We start from the raw sequence: 25,677 nt of genomic DNA on the forward strand, positions 1-25,677 counted from the left end.
AAGTATAAAATGATATTTTTGTAACAATAATAGATTATTGGTGTTAATTGTTAGTCCTCCCTGAAAAATATTTGTAATAATTAACCCCTTTTATTAATCTTAATAACGCTTATAACCTTAATATTTTATTTTTGCCCCCATCATAAAAAAACCTGAATCCAACAGAGAGGGAAAAATTATAAATGAAGTTGACGTTTTATCCTACAATGAGAATGAAACATAAAAAAAGCACGTCCCTCCATTCCATAAAAATAAAAAATAAAAAATCATTTGATTGAGTTTTAAATATTTAAAATAATATTGTTATCCAATTTTGATATTTTTTTATAGAGATTTTTTCTGTCAAATTCACATAAAAATAAGTGAAACTTATTTTAAAAATAAAAAATAAAAAATAAAAAATAAAAAGATTAATAGAATCCACTCATTTTTATATAAACTTGATAGAGAAAAAAATTTGTGCAATAAAAACAAAAATGTTAAATCCTATTTTTTAAGTATGATACCAACTCCGTCTAAGTACCGTGACTTTTATTCTTTATAGTAGGTTCATACTGGTTCGGATCCGGTAGATATCATGTCATGCGTTTTAACATATTTAGTTTATTTATTTTTTTGGATATAAACATATTTAGTTTGATAACTGTATAATTTTTTTTAAAAATAATTCTTATGTAATTTATTTAAATTGACTTTAATTATACATCAATAATATATTTGGAATCTTTAAAATAGAAAGAATTTTTTGTGGTTAACAATTTAAATCCATTTAGTCCTTACTGGATCTAACAATTTCTCTATGCTGATAATTAGAATCAAATAATCTTAAGATCAAATCAATCCTTATTTTCTATTTTTTAATAAAAAAATCCATTAAAAATTATACTGTGTAAAAAAAACTGATTTTAAAATGAAAACAATATATCATAATTTTTAAAATAATTTATTCTATCTAAAAATCAAATATTCTCTTATTTATTAACTTGAAAAATGATTTTACTTATTTACAAAAAAAGATTTTACTTATAAAAAAATTATATCTTGAATTTTACGACTCCAAATACAATATAATTTAATCAATGATCCAATTGAGAAAAAAAAAATTATGATCAAGTAAGTGAATTAATGGACAGAGGTTATTTCAACTTAACAAGCAATGTCTAGCATTAAATACGCAGTAGTGTTAAAAATGTTATAGGAAGAACTTTTGATGCTCTTGTAGTACTACTATCGAATTAGTCTTATAATCAATAATCCAATAGAGAACTCTAAAATAAAAAACTAATTATTATTTTGGGCTTATATTCTTCATCTTCATTGAGAACATCTAATTTTTATATTTTTTTTAAGAGAAAAAAGCTATGTGAAGATTTTTGTAGATAACTATTATTATCTATTTTAAATAATAATGTGGACTTTTTATTTTTTAATCTAGCCAAGTTGTGCATGGCAACTGTAGAAGAACTGAAGAACTTTTCTTGTTTGAATGACTCGAGAATAAACATTTAAAATTGTTTTTGAAAAAAAAAGAGAGACGCCAATTGCAAGTTAATATTTTAAAAAAATTAGTCATCGATTTTGTCCTACATTCAATGGTTAGAATAAACATTTATTTAATCCGATAGTATATATCTTGACATGAATTTAATTCTTAAAATAATCATTATTTTATACTATAAAATACTAAATTGATCAATAAATCTCTTAAAGAATTGTGTTAGAACCAAACTGTACATATATTGGTAATTTCATTTACTGGGTATTGTTTTAAACAATTTTAGTGTGTCAGTTGGTACATAGCCATTTGAACGAAGGAAGGAAGGAAGGAACGATGTCAATTATCGAGCATGTGGTGTTGTTCAAGGTCAAAGACGATGTTGCACCATCGGAGATCGAAGGCGTGGTGGAGCGAATCAATTCCCTTGTCTCACTGGAACAGCCCCTTCACCTTACTATGGGTCCATTACTGCGCATCCAATCCTCCCCCTCCTTCAATTTCACGCACATCCTCCATAGCCGTTACAACTCCAAGGATGACCTCCACGCCTATGCGGTGCATCCCACCCACGTCGCCGTCATCAAGGTCAACGCGCCCTTCATCGATGACTCCATGGCTCTTGATTGGGTCGCCGAGGCTCAGGGTGGCCTGGTTACGCCACCTGGCTCCGCCGTGCGAGTGGCCTTCTTCAAGTTAAAGGAGGGTTTGGGAGATCAGGTTAAAGATGAGGTTTTGGGGGCTATAAGAGGAATTCAAGATGAGTTCAAACATGCCATTCAGCTCACTTGCGGAGAGAATTTCTCTCCCGGTAGATCCAAAGGGTTCTCCGTTGCTTCCCTTGCAGTTTTTCCTGAATTAAACGAATTGGAGGCAGCGGATTCTAACGAGGAAATAGGGACCTCTCAGAAGAATGATAAGATTAAGGAGCATCTGGAGAGTGTGATAGTCCTTGATTATGTGGTACCATCACCATAAGCCCAGTCAGCATCTTGATTAGGTTATGTTTATTTAATCTGTTCCTGTTTGTGTTATTTAGCTTAATTAATGTATGTTCTCTGTTAAATGGGATGGCATAGGATATATCTCCTTCCTTCTTTAATGCCTACTTTACTATTTCTTTTCAATATTATTAGATGAAAATCTTAAAAGGAGAAGTGACTAATTATGTTGGAAATAAATAAATGAAGTAAGTAAATAAGTAATTATGTTGAGATTCCTTTCTTGTGTTAAATACTTAAATTGTTATTAAAATATTGTATTTGTGTGGTGTTTTAACTTATGTTGCACCGATACCGACACGGACACGAGATACGACACGACACGACACTCCGACACGTTAATTTCAAAAAATGTTAAATTTCGACACGTTAGGACATGTTTTGATATTATATAATATTTTTAATTTATAAAGTGTATCTTATATTTAGTATTCAATAATTTAACAAAAAATAAAACTAAACTTATAAAACCTATCAATTTTTCAAAGAAACATAAGATATCCCAAATGTTTATATTGAACTCAATAAAATCGTAATCGTAATTTAACGAATCTAATAGTTGAAACTCAAAATGCAACGCAACGTAACCTTCGAATCTTTTTTGAGTCTTTGCAATGAGTATTGGAGTGTCAGAGAGTCAGTGAGTGTCGAGAAGTGTCGGACACGACACGTTAGGATTTTTGAAGTGTCAGTGCTACTTTATGTAGCCTCTAGAGTTACATCATTCTTGTATGGACTAATAAAGAGGATTAAGATCTTAACATTTTGCAGATGTGCTGAATTTTCATTTTATTCATTAAACTTCAATTCCGTATATAATTCTGTATTCAGCTATGTATAAAAGTAGAAGAACTTTAGGGGGCGTTTGATTGAGAATTTTTTTTTGGAATAGTAGGGAAATGTAATAGATAGAGAAATGATTGGAAAGTGAGATAAAATGAGATAGGTAGAAAAATGTAAAAAAAAGTTGTTTGGTAGGGAAAAACTTTACTGGGAAAATTAGATAATTTTTATGAAATCAACAGTGCATTAAAAATGAGATAATCGGTTTTCCAAAAAATTCCACCTTCAAACTGGGTTTCTAAATAGTGCGGATATCTATGTTTCCCATAAATTCATACAAATTGGATATATGAATTTTTGGTGAAAATATGTTGAAACAAATATAGTATTTCTAAAAGTCATACTTGAAAAAACATAGTTATCTCTTAAAAAGCTCCAAACCAAACACCACCTTAAGATTTATTTCCATCTGGGTAGTGGATCGCGGTAACGGATGCAACAAGTCGTAATTTGTATTCTTTTGGATAAAAAACAACTGGCTTTAATGAAAAAAACTGAGTTCGAGTACATGGGAAAGCAAAGCAGCTGTGTTGATTGTTGTTGCCTATGTTGCTCGATACCGACACGAGACACTGGACACGACATGACATAACATGTCGATACGTTAATTATAAAAAATGTCATATTTTGACGTGTGGGAACATATTTTAATATTAAATATTATTTTTAATATATATAATATAATTTATATTTAATACATATAACAACACATAATAAGTTATATAACCAATCAAATATTCAAATTTCATAATAAAAATAATTTTTTCTACCTTATTAATTTTTCATGTCAAATTTCATAATAGAAAAAAATTAATTTATAAATTATTATTTTTATGCACATTGACCGCGTGTCGAAAAAAGTTGAATGCGTGTCGAAAAAACGTGTTAGAACGTGTAAAAGAATTTACCACGTGTCTCAAAATATTAACTGCATGTCAGAGCATGTCACTGTCCAATATGTGTCCAATACACAATTTTTATAAAATTCAAAATTCAGCGTGTTCGTGCTTCACAGGTTGCCGTTGCTATGCCGAAATTTAACTATTTTTAAAATTGGTCTTGGTTGATTCTACCTTTAGCGGTCATTTACACATACATGTTCTGTTCTCTGAGGCTCATCATTTTTGGTTTTGCATCTCAATTGAACTTAATGTTATGTACTTTTCAGCTGAGTTAGCATCACGTCAGATTACTTCATAAGGCAGAGGGTGTTATTATAGTGCATACCTAGACTAGTTTATCTCCCCATTCTGGTTAAAAGAAACCATCTACGTCAGGACTAAAAATTTGCAAAGATATCCTTTGTAACGTGATCCAAAGTAATTAACATAACTAAAATTTAAGCTTATAATTACGTGCATACTCACACATCACTTGGTTGTGTATATCACTAAATCAATCTCTTCGGGTTTAATTTGTTAGACAGATAATTTGCGTAATTTTTGAATAGTGGTTGTGCTGTCAACATGGGCCGGAGCCCAAGATGTTGGACTTGACCGTGGGTCTCTTAAATGACTTCGCTACTCTACTTTGTCTCATTAAGTCCAAGTATTATCATACAGGCCCTCTCAGCTCATTCCTTCGCTATGGTGCAAAATAATGAATAAATAAATTTAAACAGTATATGAAGGGAATAAATATAGAATAAACATAAACAACTCCTTTATCTATATATATAACATTATTTATAACAAAATAGCAGTAAACAATTAAAAAAATTTCAAAAAGAATGGAAATAAAATATATAAAAGGATAAAAAGAATAATAAAGTAAAAATAAGAAATAAAAATAAAGAAATAGAGGAAAAAAATGAGAGAGTAAAATAAAGGAAAAAAATAAAATAAATAAATAAGATAAAAAAAGATTGAAAGGAAAAAGAAATAAAAGAAATACTGATGAATAACATTGGCGGACAATAGTATATAATATTTTGTAGAACTATTTCTAAAAGTTCATTGATGAATTTGATTTTTATTTTTTGATTTTTACTTTGTATATTTTCTCAAATTGTATATTAATTTCCCTTTTTTTAAATTATAGTTAAGCTATATACTAATTTAATTAAAATATCAGCAAACTCTAGTATTTGTAAGTCATTTAGTCTAATAAATAATTCATTTATTCAAATAAGTGTTGATAAAATTTTGATCAAATAAAAACAGGTTAATAGATAATTTAAGAATATGGGTAAATTGATATATAATTTAGGACGATGAACAAATTATACATTATTCAAAACATATTTTCAAACAAGGACAAAATGATCAATAAATTATTTGTTAAATTAAAATAAAATATATATCGTATTCATGACTAATACATATTTTCAAAATATGTTAATAGATAATATAAATAAATGAAGAATTACGTAAGTACTCTTTTTTATTAATAGAATTACGTAATCACTCTTATTTTATTTTTTTGTATGTAATCACTCTTATTTTAATAAAGAGTGTTACTAAATAATTGGGTTTTTGACCTAAGAAATGTCAATTTCAAAAAAATCCACCTGTTTACTTTGATGATCAAACATTTTACCGGATTAAGGCAGAAAGACGCATTTCAGGTGGTTATGCGTTTAGTCGCGCACCTGACACATGCGTTTCTGATTGTGACGCAACTATGCCACGTAACGCGTGCCTAAACATGACGCATCTTGGTATGGTATTGGTCAGACTTGTCAGAAACACGCACCTAGTACAGACATGTTCAGACTTGTCAAAAATTTGCACTTAGTACAGACGTGTTCAGACACGTACATGATATATTGTCTAGATTTGTCGGAAACGCGCATGTGTCAGGTGCACGACTAAATACGTCCTGCATTAATCCAGTAAAATGTTTGATCAACAAACTAAACAAGTGTATTTTATTAAAATTCGCATTTCATAAGTCAAAAACACAAAATAATTAAACGTTTTGTATTAAATAATAATTATACATTTAAATAATAATGTATTAATTTTTTTTTTTTTTTGATAACAATGTATTAATCTTTAATATTTGTACAGGTGAGAACAGACCACATTCAGAGTTACAAACTCTTGACTTTTATCGGAACACAGAGAGACATACACACCGGAAGGAAGAGATGTCAATCATCGAGCATTTGGTGCTGTTTAAGGTCAAAGACGATGTTGCACCGTCGGAGATCGATGCCATGGTCGACCGAATGAATTCCCTTGTCTCCCTCGAGCAGGTTCTTCACCTTACAGCGGGGCCATTGCTGCGCATCCAATCTTCCCCTTCCTTGAGTTTCACTCACTTCCTCCATTGCCGCTACAACTCCAAAGATGACTTCCATGCCTATGCGGTGCATCCCACCCACGTGGCCGTCGTCAAGGCCAACGACCCCTTCTGCGATGACGCCATGGCTCTTGATTTTGTCGCGGAGGATCTGCAGGGTGGCTTAGTTCCGCCACCGGGCTCCGCCATGCAAGTGACCTTTTTCAAGTTAAAGGAAGGTTTGGGAGATCAAGTTAAAGATGAGGTTTTGGGGGCTATAAGAGGAATTCAACAAGAGTTCAAACAGGCCATTCAACTCACTTGCGGGGAAAATTTCTCTCCCGGAAGAGCCCATGGGTTCTCCATCGCTTCCCTTGCAGTTTTTCCAGGGTTAAGTGAATTGGAGGCAGCGGATTCTAATGAGGAAATAGGGAACTATAAGAAGAATGAAATGATTAAGGAGCATCTGGAGAGTGTGATGGTCCTCGATTATATCGTACCATCACCCAAAGCTCGATCTGCATCTTGTTGATGAGGTTGTGTTTTATGTATTCCTGTTTGAAGACTGGTTAATTAGCTTAATTAAAGTAATGTGATGCTTGGCAAATAAAATGAAACCACACTCAGACAATTTAATAATCGACTGCTAAATTTGAAGTGATGATATATATATATATTTTGAGTGTTTTCCTTCGGTCAATTTTGTTATATCGTGTTTTTTCAATTTGGTGTTTTTGCTGCTACCTTCGGTGACTAGCGGGTTCAAGCTAATGTGAGTCAAAGCATTTCTAGAGGATGCATATAGTTCTTACATAGGGTATTATTTTGTGGGTAGTCAACGATGATGTCAACACGGGCTGGGTACTAGTATGCTGGACTAGGTCTAAAATACCCTCCTAGCCCAGATATTGTATGGGCCCTCAGCTCTTATGCACAACAACGTGCAACTTAATTGAAAAAGAAAGAAAAAAGAAAAAGACCCTCGCGTCCATCTGATCCACTCATTCCTGTGTACGATGCTGTGTCTGAGAACGCAGCTGTCGTTTTCCTCTCCATTTTCTCTCACTTCATCGGCTTCCAAACACTTCCGTCAGGTGCAGCGCTGGCCATCCAGATCATCGACCAAGATGATGTCAACGGAAGCCGTGGAACACATCGTACTGTTCAAGGTGAAAGAGGACACTGAGGCGTCAAAGGTGAGTGCCATGGTGAACGGACTAAGCTCACTTGTCACACTGGATCAGGTCCTCCACCTTAGCGTGGGCCCGCTCCTACGCAACCGATCCTCGTCGTTGACCTTCACTCACATGCTTCACACTCGCTACAAGTCCAAAGAGGATCTCGAAGCCTATTCCGCACACCCTAGCCACGTCAGCGTCGTCAAGGGATCCGTGCTCCCCATCATCGATGACATCATGGCCGTCGATTGGGTCGCCAAGGACCTTCGCGGCGACGTGGTTCCGCCGCAGGGTTCGGCGATTCGGGTGAGCTTCTTGAAATTGAAGGATAATGTGGCTACCGATGAGGTGTTGGATGTTATCAGAGAAATTCCTGAAAATTTCAAACAAATTAATCAACTCACTTGCGGGGAGAATTTCTCGCCGGCAAGAGCTAAGGGTTTTTCGATTGCGTCCCTTGCGGTTTTCCCAGGACCAAGCGAGTTGGAGGCGGTGGATTCGAACCAAGAGTTGGTGAATTATCAGAAGGATAAGGTTAGGGATCATATCGAGAGTGTGGTGGTGGTTGATTATGTGGTGCCGCCACATCCTGCTCAGTCTGCAAGCCTTTGATGACAAGGTTATTGCTATGCTCCCCATTGTAACTGTTCAATCAATGTTTTTTCCCCCCCATAAGCTAATATAATATGCTCTATTGTGATGCAATGTTTGTCAATAAGGTTTCAAACTATAATTCCAAATGTTGTGGTTTCCAGTTTACAGCTGAATTTACTCGTTGACTGATATTCACAACTTTGACTAAATGTGTGCATTATATGAGAAACTACTACGGCATATTATAGGCTACGAATGTCTATGAACTATTTAATTTAATTTTTTCCTTGAATTGTAAGTTAATATCCAGTGGAAAATAGCATAATGATGTACTGCTTAGTTATTGGGCTTCAAAAATTTTACTAGCAAACGGTGTATGAGAGCAAGAACAACCTCCCAGAGTTTCACACTTACTCCCCCCCCCCCCCAAAAAAAACCCACCATAAATCTCACACTCCCCTCATCATTCTCCATCACACAAGCATAATTATCACTTCTCTCATTCTTCATTCATCAGGCACATTCACTCTCCACCAATATTACCCCAAATCACCTTTATACATGCTCTGAAACCTTAAAAACACACATTTGGCCTAAAGTTCCTTCCTTCATTCCTCCACAAGAGGAAGCCTAGCGGGTCCATACTATAAAGCAAGCATACCCCGTTGAGAGGTCTCCACTTCACTTGGACATGTGCAGCGTGGGCTCTTAGAAGCTGCCTACCCACTATTTTCACTCTATCGCCAACCAGGGGCTAGATCCTTACTATATGTATGTTTCCTTGGTGTATGGTAACCCACAAAACCCAATCTAAAACAATAACTTAATATCATACTCAACGTCGGCTTGACCCATTGTCAACCTCTCTGTTCTCTAGGTGAAGATTATACATCCACACATTCCCCACTATATATATATATATATATATATATATATATATATATATATATGTTAGCTTACAGAGCCATGATTTATGTTGGTGTATCCATTTGCTTGATGTTTTCTTTTCCCAAAGGCTCATCATTCTGGTGTCTCAAGTAGATAACCTTAATAAGTTCTAATAACTGATATACTTGATGCTTGCCATATTTAAAGTCCTTACCATCGGTAGAAATAAGTGGCGGTAGAAAGTAGAAACGTTTCGCCCGTAAGTTGTCGACCGATTATACTTTGTTAATTATAAAATTGTTGCTGGAAGAAATTTAAAACAAAATCTCAAAGAACAAGAATTCTTCTAGAAATTGGCAATCCTTATCCATTAGTAGTAGTAGAGCACTCCAAAGTCCAAAGCATTCCAAAGGCATAAATATTTGCCATAATGCTCCATACTTGTCATATCAGCGTGTCTTTCAACAACCATAAGGTAGGCCATTGTCCCGGACTCCTGTTTTTCCCTTAAATATTGGCTTTTTCACCCACAAGACGTTCATTTTCTAATTTAGGTTCTTCATATCATGTTACCAATACCAATTGTAAATAGTATGTTGCATTGCTAGATAGTTAGTTAAGAATTCAAGTGTATAAATAAGTGAGAGGTAACCAATGAATTCATAAATAAAAAATAAAAGAACGAAGACCATTGTTAAGAATTCGATGTAACTTTGTTCATACGCGACTTTTAGGCGAATGAACCATGAAGGTAAGGGGAATCTTATTCTATCATATCACTTGCAACTACTAGATCATGTTCTCTTATATAGCTAGCGAGGAATTTCTACATATACCAGCCTATCTTCCCCAAAGTATATTGTTATTCACACGACTTTGGTGTACTTGTAGAAGTTAGTAGGCATTCAAATTTGTTGGATATTTGTAAATTATTTTTGTGATTCAGATATGATATAGGGTGTGCATGACAATCATTCTATTCCCTAGCACTGTTTCTGAAAAGAAACAATTCTTTTCTATTTCTGTTCCTTGGAACAGTTTCTGAAAAAAAAAAATGTGTTTGATAACATGTTCTATTTTTATTCCGAGAATGAGAATTGTGTTTGATAACACAATAAATAATATAATAAAAAATAATTCCTATTAAATATAAAAAATTCAGATAATTACTTTTCTTTCCATATGGTGTGGTTGTGGTGGTGGTGGTGGTGGCGGCGTCGACGGTACAGCGGTGGTGGTGGCAGTGACGAGGTGATGATAGTGGTGGTGGTTGTGACGACAGTGGCTGTGGCGATGGTGGTGGTAATGGCGGCGGCGATAGTGGTGGGGCTGGTGGTGGTGGTGGTGGAGGTGGATGTGACGGCAGTGACTGCGACAATGGTGGTAGGAATGGTGGTTGGTGGCATTGTTGGTGGCGGCAATGGTAGCTGTGACATGGTGGTGGTGGTTGTGATGGCATCATGGAAATGGTGGCGGTAGTGGCAGTGGCGGTGGTTGTGACAGTGGAGGTGGTGGTAGGTGATGGTGATGGTGGCGATGATGGTGTAATGGTGGCGGTGGTGGTGGTGACGGTAGTGGCTGGGACGATGGTGGTGGTGGTGGTTGGTGGCGACGGCGGCGGTGACGGTGTCGGTGGTGGGGATGGTGGTTGGTGGCATTGGTGGCGGTGACAATGTTAGCGGTGGCATGGTGGTGGTGGTGGTAGGTAACAATGGTAGTGGTGGTGATGGTAATGGCGGGGGTGGTGTAATGGTGGCGATGGTGGTTGATGGCGGCCGCGGCGGTGTTGGTGGTGGCTGCAACAATGGTAGTGGTGATTGGTGACAGTGGTGGTGATGGTAGCGGTGGTGTTGTGGTGGTGGTAGTGGTAGTGGTGATGGGGGCGGTGGCGGCAGTGGTTGCGATGAAGGTGGTGGTGGTTGATGGCGGTAGTGGTGATAGTGGTGGTGACGGTGACGGTGATAATGTTGGTGGTGGTTGCAGTGGTGGTAGTTGTGGTGGTGGTGACGGTGCCATAGTGGTAGTGATGAGTGGAGGTGGTGGTGATGGTGGTGGGGGCATCGCGGTGGTGGGGGTGATCACGACAACACTAGTGGTACGACAGCGGCGACGACAATGGTGGCAGCGGTTGTGTTGGGATAATGGTGGTGGTGGTGATGATGTAGAGATGAAGAGTAATTAAGAGAGATAAGTGTTTCTCATTTTGTGATAATTTTTTTGATTTTTTTTTCTGTTCCCTGAAACAAAAACTAATATGGTTCATCCCGGGAACAAAAAAATAAATCGGTTTTACCAAACGAGTTTTCTATCCATTTCTGTTCCCGGGAACAGAAATTAAAAAAAAAATGATTCCGGGAAGGCTGTTATGTACCGATAGGTTTCTTGTAAATTGTGAATATCTTGTTGCTGACTTGGGCCTACCCCCAGAGTATATAGCTGACTTGTGTCTTGCTTGTTAATTTGGGCCTTTTAGTTTCTTTTGGAAATCACGCTCGTATGTTAGATTGTTAGGTAAAACTTTAAAAGCCCATGGTACAATCAATTTTAGAAATAAGATATTATATCTATTTTTCATGCCTGCTTTACATGCTTATCTCCACATCATTAGATCATAATTTCAAACAGTGGAAAAGAGAAAGAGGCAAAAGGGTTTGGTTGACCAAGTAAATCTCCACAGTTGGAAAATTGTGATCTAACGGTGTGAAGAGAAATAGATAAAATAAATATGAAAAAAAAGAAAGACATAATATGTTATCTTTAATTTTATTCTATATTTATTTATATATCTTCTTAGGTGTTAAATAAAAGAAAAATGATTAAAAAATTAAATATTGGGAGTGATGTCTCTAGCTTTGGCCGAATGTCACGTCATTATAATTTTTTACATTTAACAATTTGATAAGGAGAAAATTTTCAGTGCAACAACTGTAGATACATCCCCACTAAAAAAGTAAAGTTTTTTTTACTTAAAATATGGGTAAAAATGAATTATTATTATTTTTTTTAATAAAAGGGAGTATCCAGTTTGATACTTTCATAGTATTAAAAATTTTTCCTGTGACAGGAGTTGCTTTAAAATTTACTGATCAATTAGCCTCACTAGTCACTTCTTACAAAACAAAATCATTCTCAAATTATTTCATGAAATTTAACCATTAGAGCCAGATTGGATCTAAAAATTTATTGACTTTATTAAAAAATAAAATAAAACTTGCGAGTGATGCGTGAGGGGTTTGTTGAGCACAACCTGTTTGTCCAAGAGATAATAGACGTAATTAAACACGAAAATTTTCGCTTGGAGAAGTAGGAGCAACAGTTTTTTGAATTTCACCATACGCATTGAATTGAGTCAAGAAGGTAGGTCATATTGAAAAAGTCTTTTCTTTTCTCTTTTTTCAACTCATTTATATCTATTATCTAATCTTTTTGGGGGCTCGGCTAAATGGTGGTATGTATAGCCGAGCCCCCAAAAACCGAGCTAACCAAAAAAAAAAAAAAGAATAAAAAATACATTCGCCGAGTAAAAGGAGAGAGAGGGATTCGAATGTCAGAGGATGTCTCTTGCTTTGGCCGAATAACGGGAGTTGATTCTCTCATGTTAAAATTTAATATGATCTGGTCATATGAAATTTGAAAATTTTGTGTGTCTATAAACACAAATTTCACATGACTAGATCATGTAAAATTTTAATATGAGAGGATTCATCTCCCCACACGTCACGTCATCATAATGTTTTTCTTTTGGGCACAATATTCTTGGAATGTAAATTTTCTTTTTTTTCTTCTTCTTCTTTTAATTAAGCTAATTTTCAAAAAGAAAAGTTACTTAGATATTATTTATTTTTGGCTTAAATTAAGTTCATACTTCAATGATACTTAGTAATTATGTGCTTGTTCAATTTGCATAGATAATTTTTTGAAATATATTAGCATTATTTTAATATTAAACAGCAATAAAGTTTATTAGCTTTTAGAGGGGGTAAAATACGACTAGAAAGCAAACATAAACTACAAATTCTATAAATCACTATAAATTTTCACCATGAAAATCATGTACAATTTTTATAAGATTATTATTGTAAGAAGATGAGCTCAGTAGATTATTTGTAAGAAAAAAATCTTTATTTTTCTACTGATTTATATGTAGTATTATTTAAGTAATTAGTGTAATATTTATTTTAACATGTCCTGGTGAGAGTGACAAGACGTTAGACGTATCAAGCCCTTTTCATCTATAAACTTCGATGTAGCTGGAACATTAATCAGCCATTATGAGAAAATCTGTTAAATGATTCAATTATGAGGAAAATGACTAATAAAATTCACGTGAGCTTTGACAAAAACTGCAATTTGGCAGCAAACCATCTAACTTTCAAGCTCAATGAACGACAGTTGCATGAGACCCAGAGGCAGAAGAGATTAAAATTTTACTGGTTGAAAGCAACCGCAGATAAACAGGCTAGCTGCACATGGACCCTCTTCAACCTCAAAATGCTCCTCCCCAAAGTCCTCCCTTATGCTCATTGGCTCTCCCAAATAATCGTTGGTACGATTGAAATACAAAAAATGTCACACTTCCTCAATTTAATGTTTCGCGTCCAATTATGTCTTTATCCCATTCACGTGCTATATATGCATTACTTTTGGGTCCCTTCTACCCAATATATCACCAAATCATGGTCACATGGAACTAACACATTGAAATATTACTAGAAAATTTACTATTACGGACAGATTTTTTGAAATACTACAACCAGTGTTATTAACACTGACTCCAACCGGCCAGGTTGAATGGAAATCGGTGAACCGGGGATACAATCAATCTAAATGAGTCAATGGATTGGACAAATCCTGTGAGATTCAGTTCGATTTGGTTGATTTTTGGCAAAATTCGGTGACCCCACTGATTTTCTTTGAACCGGTGGGTCAAGCAATTTTTTTTTTTATTTTAAAAAAAATAGTGAAATGCTATGCTTTTATACCACTACCACAAACTAACATTCCAACGAAGTCTGGCACAATTGGTAGGAGTTCTTTAAGCATATCAACAGGAGTTCGATTCTTGAACGTGTGAATAGAAAAGACTTTGTTGGAAGAGGTTTACATTCTTAATGTGATTTTCCACTTCGAAATGATTAGTCTTTGGCCGGAGAATACCTTAGAAAACAAAACAAAAAAAAATCCCTAACTTGCAACACACTAGCGCGCACACACATATATATATTTAAATATTTAAAAAAATTTGTAAAATTTTGAATATAAAATATAAATTTATATATATTTATTCATATCAACTAATTTAATCAGTAACTTATTAATTGAACCAGTAATCCAATAAACTAATAGTTGTGGCGAGTTGATGACCCGACCAAATTTAACAAGATGGCGTATAAATAACAAAAAATTACTCAATGCTCCAAATAAAACACACACAGATGGTTTTGTTGGACAGTACAGATAACCATCGGTGATATACGCAGCTAAATCCTCGATATTAAAAATCAGCAGAAAAATAAAATAAAATAAAAAAATATGAAACTGATGACAGCAAATACATTCGACGGTGCAACATTGATTTACCGACGGCTTAGCTGTTAGATTACCAAAGGCTTAATCGTCAATAACATTAACGTTGGCTTAACTACAGTTACTGGTTAGGGTTATTGATGTTAAGCTGTCGGAAATTTATTTATGGGGAAATGTTTTTATCATATTACATGAGATAACATTGTCTTATGTAGAAACATAATTAGATGAGTTTCATAACTAAAAAAAAGAAAAAAAAAAATATTGACTCAAATTTCGATGAATATGTAACATGAGATAAGATTTCTCATGTAACATAAGAAAAACATTTCTCTTTATTGATTTGCATAAATCACTCCCATGAAATATGGTGACATAGTTAACTTAGTCTCATTTTTAAATTTTTTTTTGTACAATTTTATTTTTTGAATTCAAATTCATGACTCATGGAGAAACAACCTTACTTATCTGCGAATAAATCTTTTGTGTTACTGTTGCACTAAAGATTCAGTACATCCCACCAATTTAGTACATCTTTATCTGCATATTTTTCTTTTAAAATTATTTTAATAATTTTTTATACTCATGCTATTATAAATTATTAATACTATAAATAGCATAATAAATTCATGCATATAAAAGTCAGAACCCAAATAATGTCAATGTATAATAAAACAAGCATATCGCGTTGAGAGGTCTCCACTTCACTTGAATATGCGCAGCATTGGCTCTTAGAAGCTGTCCTACCCAGTGTTGTTCCCAAACGTAGAAACTTTCGGTTTTATGTTTTTGGGTCAAAAAATATTTTGGAACGATGGTAGAAATAAAATTTGTGTAAAGACTGTTCAAACACCGAATTGACTCGGTAAACTCGGTTGATTCGGTAAACTTGATTGATTCGATGAATTTATCGAGTTAACTCCGTACTAAAAAAAAACTCAAACAAATATCCAAAAAAAAAAAAAAAAACTCATGCAAGTATTGTCCGGGATGAAGAACACAAGAACGTTTCCAAAGGTATACCTGATGGAGCTACTGTTTTGAGAATCGGAGCTTGCCACTGACGGGGAAATCGAGCCCCGAAGAGAAGGAGAGAGAGAGAGTGTGTCTAAAACTCAAAATATGACTAAGGTTTATAAATGTAGAAGTCGTTGAGGGGAACCAAGGGGGGGGGGAAGACGGCTCTATGTTAGCATGAGAGAAAATGCAACTTTTTTGGGAAAAGACAATATTGGGTCTCGTTTATGCTTGATGACTAAAATACCCTTTCCCTTTGACGTGGCAAAATGCTTTTGCGTTGTTACAAAATTGAGTTGAAATTTTCATACGCTTAGTCATGAAATTTTATGCCTAATTTTATTTTATAACTTTATGTACTATTATTTATTTTGTTTCTCTAATATGGTAAATGAAATCATCCATCAGTTATCGAAATTCCTTTCTTTCTTTATTTTTTATCTGACTAAATAACGAAATTTTAAATATGCTATTAATTCAGTTTATATATATACATATATATATATATCGGAAAAATGTGTATCATTTTAAAGGATGTAAAGTTATGTCATTTTAAGAAAGAGAAAGAGAGAGTTGACAAAAAAAAAAAGTGTGGATCCCACCTCTTTGTGAGAGTGAAATAACATAAGTTGTATCATTTAAAAGGATAAACACTTTTCCCTATATATATATATATATATTGATACGTAATAAACTCTTTTGTTTTGTTTAAGTCATACGATTTAACATTTTTGTTCACCCCTATTATTTCAACGTAGAATTTACGCTTTAACAACATTGGTACTACCCATTACTTGTCTGGGGTGCTTTGTTTTTTCTCTCTACGCCTACTAGAGGCTAGATCCTCACTATATCTATGTTTCCTTGTGTATTGGTAACCCACAAATTCCGCGCTAAAACAATAACTTAATATCACACTCAAGGTCATCTTGACCCATTGTCAACCTCTTTATTCTCTAGGTGAAGATCTAGTAGTAGATATCTACACATTGCTCACTATATATATGTTAGCTTACAGAACCGTGATTTTTGTTGGTGCATCCATTTGCCTGATGTTTTCTTTTCCAAGAAGCTCATCATCCTATTGTATCAAGTAGATAACCTAAATAATTTCTGATATCGGATAAACTTGATGCTTGCCATATTTAAACTCCTTACCAGTGTTACGAAATCCAGCCCGATCCAGAACTCGGCGAATCAGTCATCGGACTAGTTCGAATCAAGCATCGAAACGTTCATGCATTACACTCGGTTAAAACTTGACAAAAACCAATAACTTGGTCGGATCATGCATTTTTATTAAAATAAAATAAAATTGTTTTATCTTATAAGAAAAAATGTATAACTCATTTTAAAATTTTATTTGCTAGTATACTCTTCTAAAATGATCTCAAATTTAAGCTTCTAATACTAAAGTAATTTGTGGAACAATAAATTAAGAGAATGTGACATAGGTCATTTTAATGTAGATGAATTTAAAAAATATGAATTCACAACATCTGGACTTTTGAATGTCATTGAGAGGTATGCTTATAAGAATTATGAGTTGCACTTTAAATTGATATAGTAATAGCGTGCATTTTTATTTATTTGTATTTTATGAACTTGTACAAGTGTGATTTGATAATTTTTGAGCTTATTTAGTGAACCTTGTTTAACTCATTTTAAATATTGAGAATATAATTAAATTTATATGTTCATACTTATATATATTTATATACATATTATATATACCTGGGTCAACAGGTTCGACTAACGATTCACCCTTTTGATTAGTGATCCAGTGACCTATACTAGACTAAGTTGATGCCCTGGTTGGATTTAATAACACTGGTCCTTACCGTCGATAGAAATAAGTGGTGGTAGAAACATTTCATCAATAAGTTATCAACGGCTTATATTTTGTTAATTATAAATTTGTTGCTGCAAAAAATTAAAGAAAACCTTCAAATAAATTTTGAAAAATAAATATATACAAAATCTCAAAGTACAAAAATTCTTCTAGAAATTGGTAATCCTTATCCATTAGTAGTAGTAGAGCACTCCAAAGTCCAAAGCATTCTAAAGGCATAAATATTTGCTATAATGCACCAAACTTGTCATATCAGCGAGTCTTTGAACAACCATAGGGCAAGCCATTGTCCCAGACTCCTGTTTTTTACCTTAACGGGGTGTTTGGTAGAAGGAAAAATTTTAGATTGCTAGAAAACTGTTATTAATAATCTTATATATCCATGTTTGGTATAGAAATTTTAAAAAAAATTCTGGACAAATTAGGTACCCAGGAAAAAAATTTGTGAAGAAAAATTCTATTCAAGAATGCCACCAGGAAGGTGGTTTTCCTGAATTCCTATTCGATGGCAAAGTTTTCCAAATTTTTGGGGACAATAATACCCCTTCCTCTTCGTTTCAAATTTTCCAAATTGCCTGTTGCTTTTTTCGTCTCTTCATCCTTGCTTCTCATAGTCTCGTCTCTGTTGCTCTTTTAGATGGAACCAATAGTTATACATGACATGGCAATTTGGAGGACACCCAGGAAAAAAATCGAAACTTCAGATGTACTTCATCCTAAAATTTTACATCCACATACTTACCTCCTCAAAGCTTCGATAATAAACTAAATTTACAATAACCAGATTTGCAGCATATGTAACTGGACAACGACAATAATCCATACACCAAACTTTCCAAAAAAAAAACTAGGAAAGATCTGAGGTAGAAGCATCCATAATAATCAAGATAGCGGCAGCATCAAGAGTTGAGGGTATTTTTGTAAAATTACCTTACACTCACATTAATATTTCATCATCAACCAAACATAAACTTAGTAAACATCAGTCAATATTCCCGGTAATTTTTTGGTCTACCAAACAGTTTTTTGATTACATTCCCGAAAAATTCACTTTCCTAGCATATTCCTAATAATCGTGATTCTCAGATATAAAAATATTTCTCCTCTACTAAACGTCTCTTACATAATGGCTTTTTCTCCCACGAGAGGATCATTTTCTAATTTAGGTTCTTCATATCATGTTACCAATTGTAAATAGTATGTTGCATTGCTAGATAGTTAGTTATGAATTCAAGTGTACAAATAAGTGAGGTAACCAATGCAATTCAAAAATAAAAAATAACAAATAAAAGGTCGTTGTTAAGAATTTAACGTAACTATGTTCATACGCGAGTTTTAGGCGAATGAACTATGAAGGTAGGATAATCTTATACTATCGTATCACTTGCAAATACTAGATCATGTTCTCTTATAGTATTATCGGATAGATTATTCTATCTATCACTTTTTTTTCTATATTTGCCTACCACTTTCTAACCCCGTTAGATTAATCTTAACTAACATTTATCTTTTTTTTTTTTTTTTTTGAGATTTTGATCTAAGATAGTAGACAAAAATAAACAAAAAAAGTGACAAGTAAAATAACCTATTTCTAGTCTTATATAGCGAGCGAGGAAATTCTATATATACCAGCCTATCTTCCCCAAAGTATATTTTTATTCACACGACTTTGGTGTACTTGTAAAGTTAGTACGCATTCAAATTTGTTGGATATTGTAAATTATTTTAATGATTCAAATTTGATATAGGTTTCTTGTAAATTGTGAATATCTTGTTGCTGACTTGGGCCTATTCCCTAAAGTATATAGCTGACTTGTGTCTTGCTTGTTAATTTGGGCCTTTTAGTTTCTTTTGGAAATCACATTCGTATGTTAGATTGTTGGGTAAAGCATTTAGAGCCCGTGGTACAATTAATTGTAGAGGGATAAAATATTCTACTTATTTTAGCTTACCACTCTAAAAGATAATTAAATCAAAATATTAATTAATATTTATCTTGCTGTCTCTTTTTTAGATTCTGATTTAACGGTGCTGGAGAGTGGTAGGTAAAGGTAGGTAAAAAAAAGTAGGTAGAATAACCTATCCCATTATAGGGATATCACAATAGAGTTATATTTTTCATGTCTATTTTAAATATTTCTTTCTATATCCTTAAATCCCAAACATAAATGTTGGAGAGAGAAAGAGACAACAAAGTTTGTTTGACCATATAAATCTCCACCGATGAAAATTGTGATCTAATGATATAGAAAGTAGTTGATAAAATGATATAAAAAAAGGGGAACATGTTTCTAAAAAAAGTGGATGAGATCCACTAAGGAAAAAAAGAGAGAAAGAAAAAAAGTGGGTTAATAAGCTTCATCCATTTTTTGTCTGTGTATAAGACAATTTAATCTTGGGAATAACATCTGTCATTTTAAAGGATATAAGCTTATATCATTTTAGATCAAAATCGTTGATTTTCTTCCATCAACGGTTATAATTTATTGGATCAAAATTATTAATTAATTAATAATAAATTTGGCCCATTAAGTTTGACCCAATAGATTATAACCGTTGATGGACATAAATCAACGGTTAGGATCTAAAATGATATAAGTTTATATCTTTTAAAATGATAGATGTTTTTCCCTTTAATGTTATCCTTAATTTTTTATCCTATATTATTTTTTGGTAAAGAATTTTATCCTGTATTCATTATTGATCAAAAAGATTTTATTGAGCTGCATTTTTTAATTTTTTTCAATTGTGAGTTGTGATCACATGTATTCTTCACATAGGGCAATCCTGTCTGGGCGGATCTAGGTTTAAGATTTTAAATTCTTCCCAAACTTGGTATTGAAGAAGATCGAACACATATTCTCACTCTCACCATCTCAGCTCCCATATACCAATTGATAGTATTATTGAGCACAATTTGTTTGTCCAAGAGATAACAAATTATACGCCAAAATTGTCGCTTAGAGTAGTAGGAGAACAAGGAAAAATCTTCGGTAATTCATTTATCCTAGAATACATAGGCAGATCTTACACAAATTTTTAAAATCCCAAGATCCGCTTATGTTTCCTAGGATTATTAAACTTCAGTGCATCATTGCACTGAAATTTTGTTCGAGAAAACAGATGTCAAAGGGATGTAGCTAGCTTTGTCCGAATGTCGCGTCATTATACTGTTTCTTTTATGGGCACAATATTCTTGGAATGTAATTTTTCTTTTTTTTAATTTTAATTAAGCTATTTTCAAAAAAGAAAAAGAAAAGTTACTTACATATTATTTATTTTTAAGTGCATAGACAAGTTTTAAAATATATTAGCATTATTTTAATTTCAAACTGTAATAAAAGTTTATGAGCTCTTAGTGGGGGTAAAATACCACTAGTAAGCAAACTAAAGCTACAAATTCTATAGATAACTAAATTTTCACCATATAAATCATGTACAAGCTTATATAATAATATTATTTTATTAAGATAAGCTCTGTAAATTATTTGTACGAAATAAATCTTTGTTTTTCTATTGATTTATATATATTATATTAGGATTTGTTGTTTGTCATTTTAAATGACATAAGTTATCATTTTAGGAGAGAGATAAACACAGAAAAACAGAAATCATGGGAGAGAGAAAGTGAGTGGTTTTTTTTAATTTAAAATTCAAATTTTCTGTGTCTGTATCTCTCTTAAAATGACATAACTTTCTGTTATTTAAAATGACAAACATTTTTTCCTATTATATTTTAAGTAATTAATGTAATATTTATTTTAACATGTCCTGGTGAAAGTGACACTACATCTCAAGTCCTTTTCAATCCTAACAAAAGACTAAACTTCTTTCAATTAGTAACTTCAATGTAGCTGGAACTATTAATCAGCCATTATAATGTGACATGATCTCTACTTAAATCAATCAAATATGAGAAAATTTGTTAAATGATTCAATTATTAGGAAAATTACTATTAAAATTCACATGTGCTTTGACAAGAATTGCAATTTGGCAGCAAACCATCTAACTTTCAACCTCTCAATGAATGACAGTTGCATGAGTTATAAGACCAAGAGGCAGAAGAGACTAAAATTTTACTGGTTGAAAGCAACCGCAGAGAAGCAGGATAGCAGCACATGGACCCTTTTCAACCTCAAAATGTTCCTCCCCAAAGTCATCTCTTCTGCTTATTGGCTCTCCAAAATAATCATTGGTACGATTGAAATACAAAAACTGTGATACTTCCTCAATTTAATGTTTCGCGTCCAATTACATGTCTTTATCATGCATGTGCTATATATACATTACTTTTGGGTGCCTTTTACCCGATGATTATTAAATCATGGTTACATGGAATTAATATATTGAAACTATCACAAGGAAATTTACTATTACGGACGGATTTTTGAAAAACTATTAGTAACAAAAATTTACTCAATGCTGCAAATGATACCTCATAGATGATTTTTGTGGACAATACAGAAAACCATAGGTGATATGCGCAGCTAAATCGTCGATATTAAAAATCAGCAGCAAAAAATAAAAAAAAAATAAAAATGAAACTGGTGACAACAAAACATTAATGTCAGTGTTTTAAAATCCAGCTCGGACCGATCGGGTCCACCTGAATTTTGGTAACTCGGTGCCCTCACTCGAACTGAACCAAAATCGGATTCAACCAGTGTTTAACCGATTTTATATTAAATTGTAATATATATATATATGAGGAAGGATATTCTTACACTAGTGTAAGAGTTAGAAGTCTTACACTTAATCTTGACCATTGATCCACTTGTATCCAATGTCTCACATTACTAAAAAATTAGAGTCCTTATATATCAGTGGGATAAACGGACAAGATTGAGAGTGTAACTTACACTGGTTGTAAAATGACTATGGGACATAATGTTACAAGCAACGAAATTCAAACTCAAGTCTCCTTGTTTGAGGATCAAAAGGTTTACTACTAGACCACTTTTAATTATGGGACATAATGCTCATAATTTAATATTTATTATATATTATTCTGAAATTCGATTCAACTACTGACCGAATATTTCAACCGAGTAAAACACTAATTGATATAATCGAGGGCTTAGCTGTGTTATATTACCAAAGGCTTAATCGTCAATAACATTGACTTTGGCTTAACTATTGTTACTTGTTAGGGGTATTGATGTTAAGCTGTCGGTAATTTATTTATCTGCATAAATCACTCCCATGAAATCTGGCGAGATAGTTATACTTAGTCTCATTTTTACAATTTATTTTGTCTTTTTTATTTTTTATTTTCTTTATTTTTGAATTCAAATCCGTGACTCACAAAAATACAGCCTTAATTACTGGTTTGCATATTTTTCTTTTAAATTAATTTTGATAATTTATTTTATATACATGCTATTATAAATTATTAATACTATAAATAGCATAATAAATTCATGCATGTAAAAATCAGCACCCAAATAAAATCAATGTATAAATATAAAATAATTCAACAAATAGTGGCTGATACACGTATGTTCTGCGGTAACCACTGTAACTATTGCGGCATTGCCGCCATAGCAATGGGAAGCACCTGCAACTATGTAGCCCTCCATCTGACAGCTCCGTCACGTTGTCGTTGTCTCTTCGACCTTGCGTCTTCGCCTTGCCCGCTATATAGCCTCTTTTCCTACCTGCTTGTAAGAAATACTCATTATGTTGATTTTTTTTGGTAATAATACTGCTCGACTATCGCTTTACGACTTAAAGAAGTTCACATTTCGAAGGGTAAATTTTCTAATTAATTAGGTGTAGGTGTGTAACAATTACCGGTCAACAGGAGTGTCGTAAACCCAACTCATGGGTTTCATATCATGGGCTAATAACCATATAGTAATAGATTAAGATAAGCCAACATCTCAAATATTACAACTCTTCACCTATAGATCAACCTCATTTATTATTTGACCTTCTCATATATATTTTCTGAACCCTACTCTTTTAACACCACACGCATTTGTCCATGTGTCTCCCTCATGGTATATAGTAATCTGTTCCCCCTTGCGGTGTTTCTTTTGTAGTTCTCCGCGAGTTTATAGATCCTAAATTTATCACTGATTTTCTGTCATACATTCACAATCTACCCAAACCGAACAAAGAGTGCGACAAATTCCTCATGTAAAGTGGAAATCGATAAGCGCCTTACCTATTCATTACCATTTTGTGTCTCATCAATTAGAAAAATTCACATATACTCAATCATGATGCTTCCTCGTCGCTTTGCCGTAAAACATATGGTTCAAATCTTACTTTTTCTCTTTATTTATTTTTTATTTTTTATTTTTTACTTTTTCTCTTACCTATTCATTATCACACATTTTCTCTCAACATCTTTTCTGATAGGGACATCTTTTATCTCAACATATCTTGGAGCATATGCTAACAAGTTTGCATCATTTTTTTTAGATCTGGGTGTGTTGAAGGTAAAAGATCTCTATAAAGATACTTCTCTAATAATCAAATTTCGATTTTGGGAATTCAAACAATACTTTTAACCCCGGTGACCCGACCGTACTCATTGAAAAATTTGCATCATCTTTCTAATCCAACACGCTAGACATTAAGTGTTGAGATATATAGTCTCACATTGGTTGTATGAGCAACTAATGTGGAGTATACAAGGCTTTGGACACTCCCACCCCCTTTGAGCTAACTTTTGGGTGGTGTATTCCAAGGTTATTTACATGATATCAGAGCTCGAGCACTCACCGCCTCCCACTTTACAGTGGAATTAAAATAAAAAAAAGCACAAAAGGTAAAAAAAGCACAAAAGGTAAACCATAAATTGGGCCTGTGCAATTCCACGCTTCCAGTCCAAAGGGCTCTTGCGTGAGGGGGCGTGTTGAGATATATAGTCCCACATTGGTTGTATGAGCAAGTGGAGTTTATAAGGCCTTGGACACTCTCACCGCTAGCTTTTGGGGTGATGACCTCAAGGTTTTTTACAGTGAGGAAAAAAATTATATTCTAAGCTTTCAACCCTTACGTTTTTGCATTGTAATAATTTTCTGGTAAACATTTTTCATAATTATTATATTGTGGAGCAATTTGGTAAAAATGTCCATGCGCTTTTGAGGAAAATTCCAATTTGAATTACACCGAATTTGGGGGAAAAAAATTGATTTATTGTTTTTTAAATAAAAAATTATGAATTTATGGCTATTTTGGAAATAATTACATATTTATTTCATAATATCACGCCCAATTTAGGCGTCACCAATCACGCCTAATTTAGGCGTCACTCAAGAGGCAGTCACGTCTAATTTAGACGTCACTCATCAGGTGTTGACACGTGTCACATTTTTTTTTTTCCAAAAAAAAATTAACAATTTAATCGTAAAACTTCTGAAGGCCATAACTTTTGACTCGGATATCCGAATCAGGTAATTTTTTTTTGATTTTACATAAATTTTCGAGATCTACGTAATGACACCTCATTTCATATATTTTATCTCTCACAAACATAATTTGAATTTGCAACAATGAGACTTTATCTTATAATCGTTACAATGTGACCCAATCAATTAATAATTAATAATTAATTAATAAGTGTGACCCAATAAATTATAATCGTTAGATTGACGAAAATTAACGGTTAAGATTTAGAAATAACAAGTAATATGAAAAAAAAATAGTAATTATAACATTTCCCTTATTTATTTCTATAACAGCGAGAGACAATGTAGTTTAATATAAAATAAAAAGAAAAGTAATATGACAATAACATGCCCCAAACAATGAGATAATATAATTTATAAAAAAAAATTATATTTGATTAAACTCCCAAATCCTAATAGTGTGTTAAATTATTAAAAAATAAATAAGAGAACATGCATAATAAAAATAGTAAAAAGATCAATAAAATTGATGAGTTATATAATTTATATGAATCATTAAATATAAATAGAATAATAATGAAGGTAAGAGTTCTTATTATCATATCGGTATAAATTGCCATCATTAATTTCAGACCACGACTTCTAAGATAAAGTCTCATTGTTGCAAATTCAAATTGTGTTTGTGAGAGATAAAAT

The 25,677-nt window shown here is 33.2% G+C and overlaps 3 protein-coding genes across 3 annotated transcripts; all 3 read left to right on the forward strand.

Annotated features, from left to right (window-relative positions):
* Positions 1 to 1,744: 1,744 nt before the first annotated feature.
* On the forward strand, positions 1,745 to 2,652 carry LOC133305534 (stress-response A/B barrel domain-containing protein UP3-like). The gene has a single exon (XM_061505783.1). It carries the CDS (start codon positions 1,832 to 1,834, stop codon positions 2,471 to 2,473), a length of 642 nt encoding a protein of 213 aa, XP_061361767.1. The 5' UTR covers positions 1,745 to 1,831; the 3' UTR covers positions 2,474 to 2,652.
* A 3,690-nt stretch (positions 2,653 to 6,342) lies between these two features.
* On the forward strand, positions 6,343 to 7,256 carry LOC133305527 (stress-response A/B barrel domain-containing protein UP3-like). The gene has a single exon (XM_061505774.1). The coding sequence runs from the start codon at positions 6,431 to 6,433 to the stop codon at positions 7,094 to 7,096; it is 666 nt and encodes a 221-aa protein (XP_061361758.1). The 5' UTR covers positions 6,343 to 6,430; the 3' UTR covers positions 7,097 to 7,256.
* Positions 7,257 to 7,540: 284 nt separating this feature from the next.
* LOC133305451 (stress-response A/B barrel domain-containing protein UP3-like) lies at positions 7,541 to 8,605 on the forward strand. The gene has a single exon (XM_061505680.1). The coding sequence runs from the start codon at positions 7,581 to 7,583 to the stop codon at positions 8,352 to 8,354; it is 774 nt and encodes a 257-aa protein (XP_061361664.1). The 5' UTR covers positions 7,541 to 7,580; the 3' UTR covers positions 8,355 to 8,605.
* The last annotated feature ends 17,072 nt before the right edge of the window (positions 8,606 to 25,677 follow it).

Source organism: Gastrolobium bilobum, unplaced genomic scaffold (genome assembly GCF_033153095.1).
Source record: "Gastrolobium bilobum isolate Gb01-03AN ecotype WA unplaced genomic scaffold, APGP_CSIRO_Gbil_v1 utg1221, whole genome shotgun sequence".
Taxonomy (NCBI): domain Eukaryota; kingdom Viridiplantae; phylum Streptophyta; class Magnoliopsida; order Fabales; family Fabaceae; genus Gastrolobium; species Gastrolobium bilobum.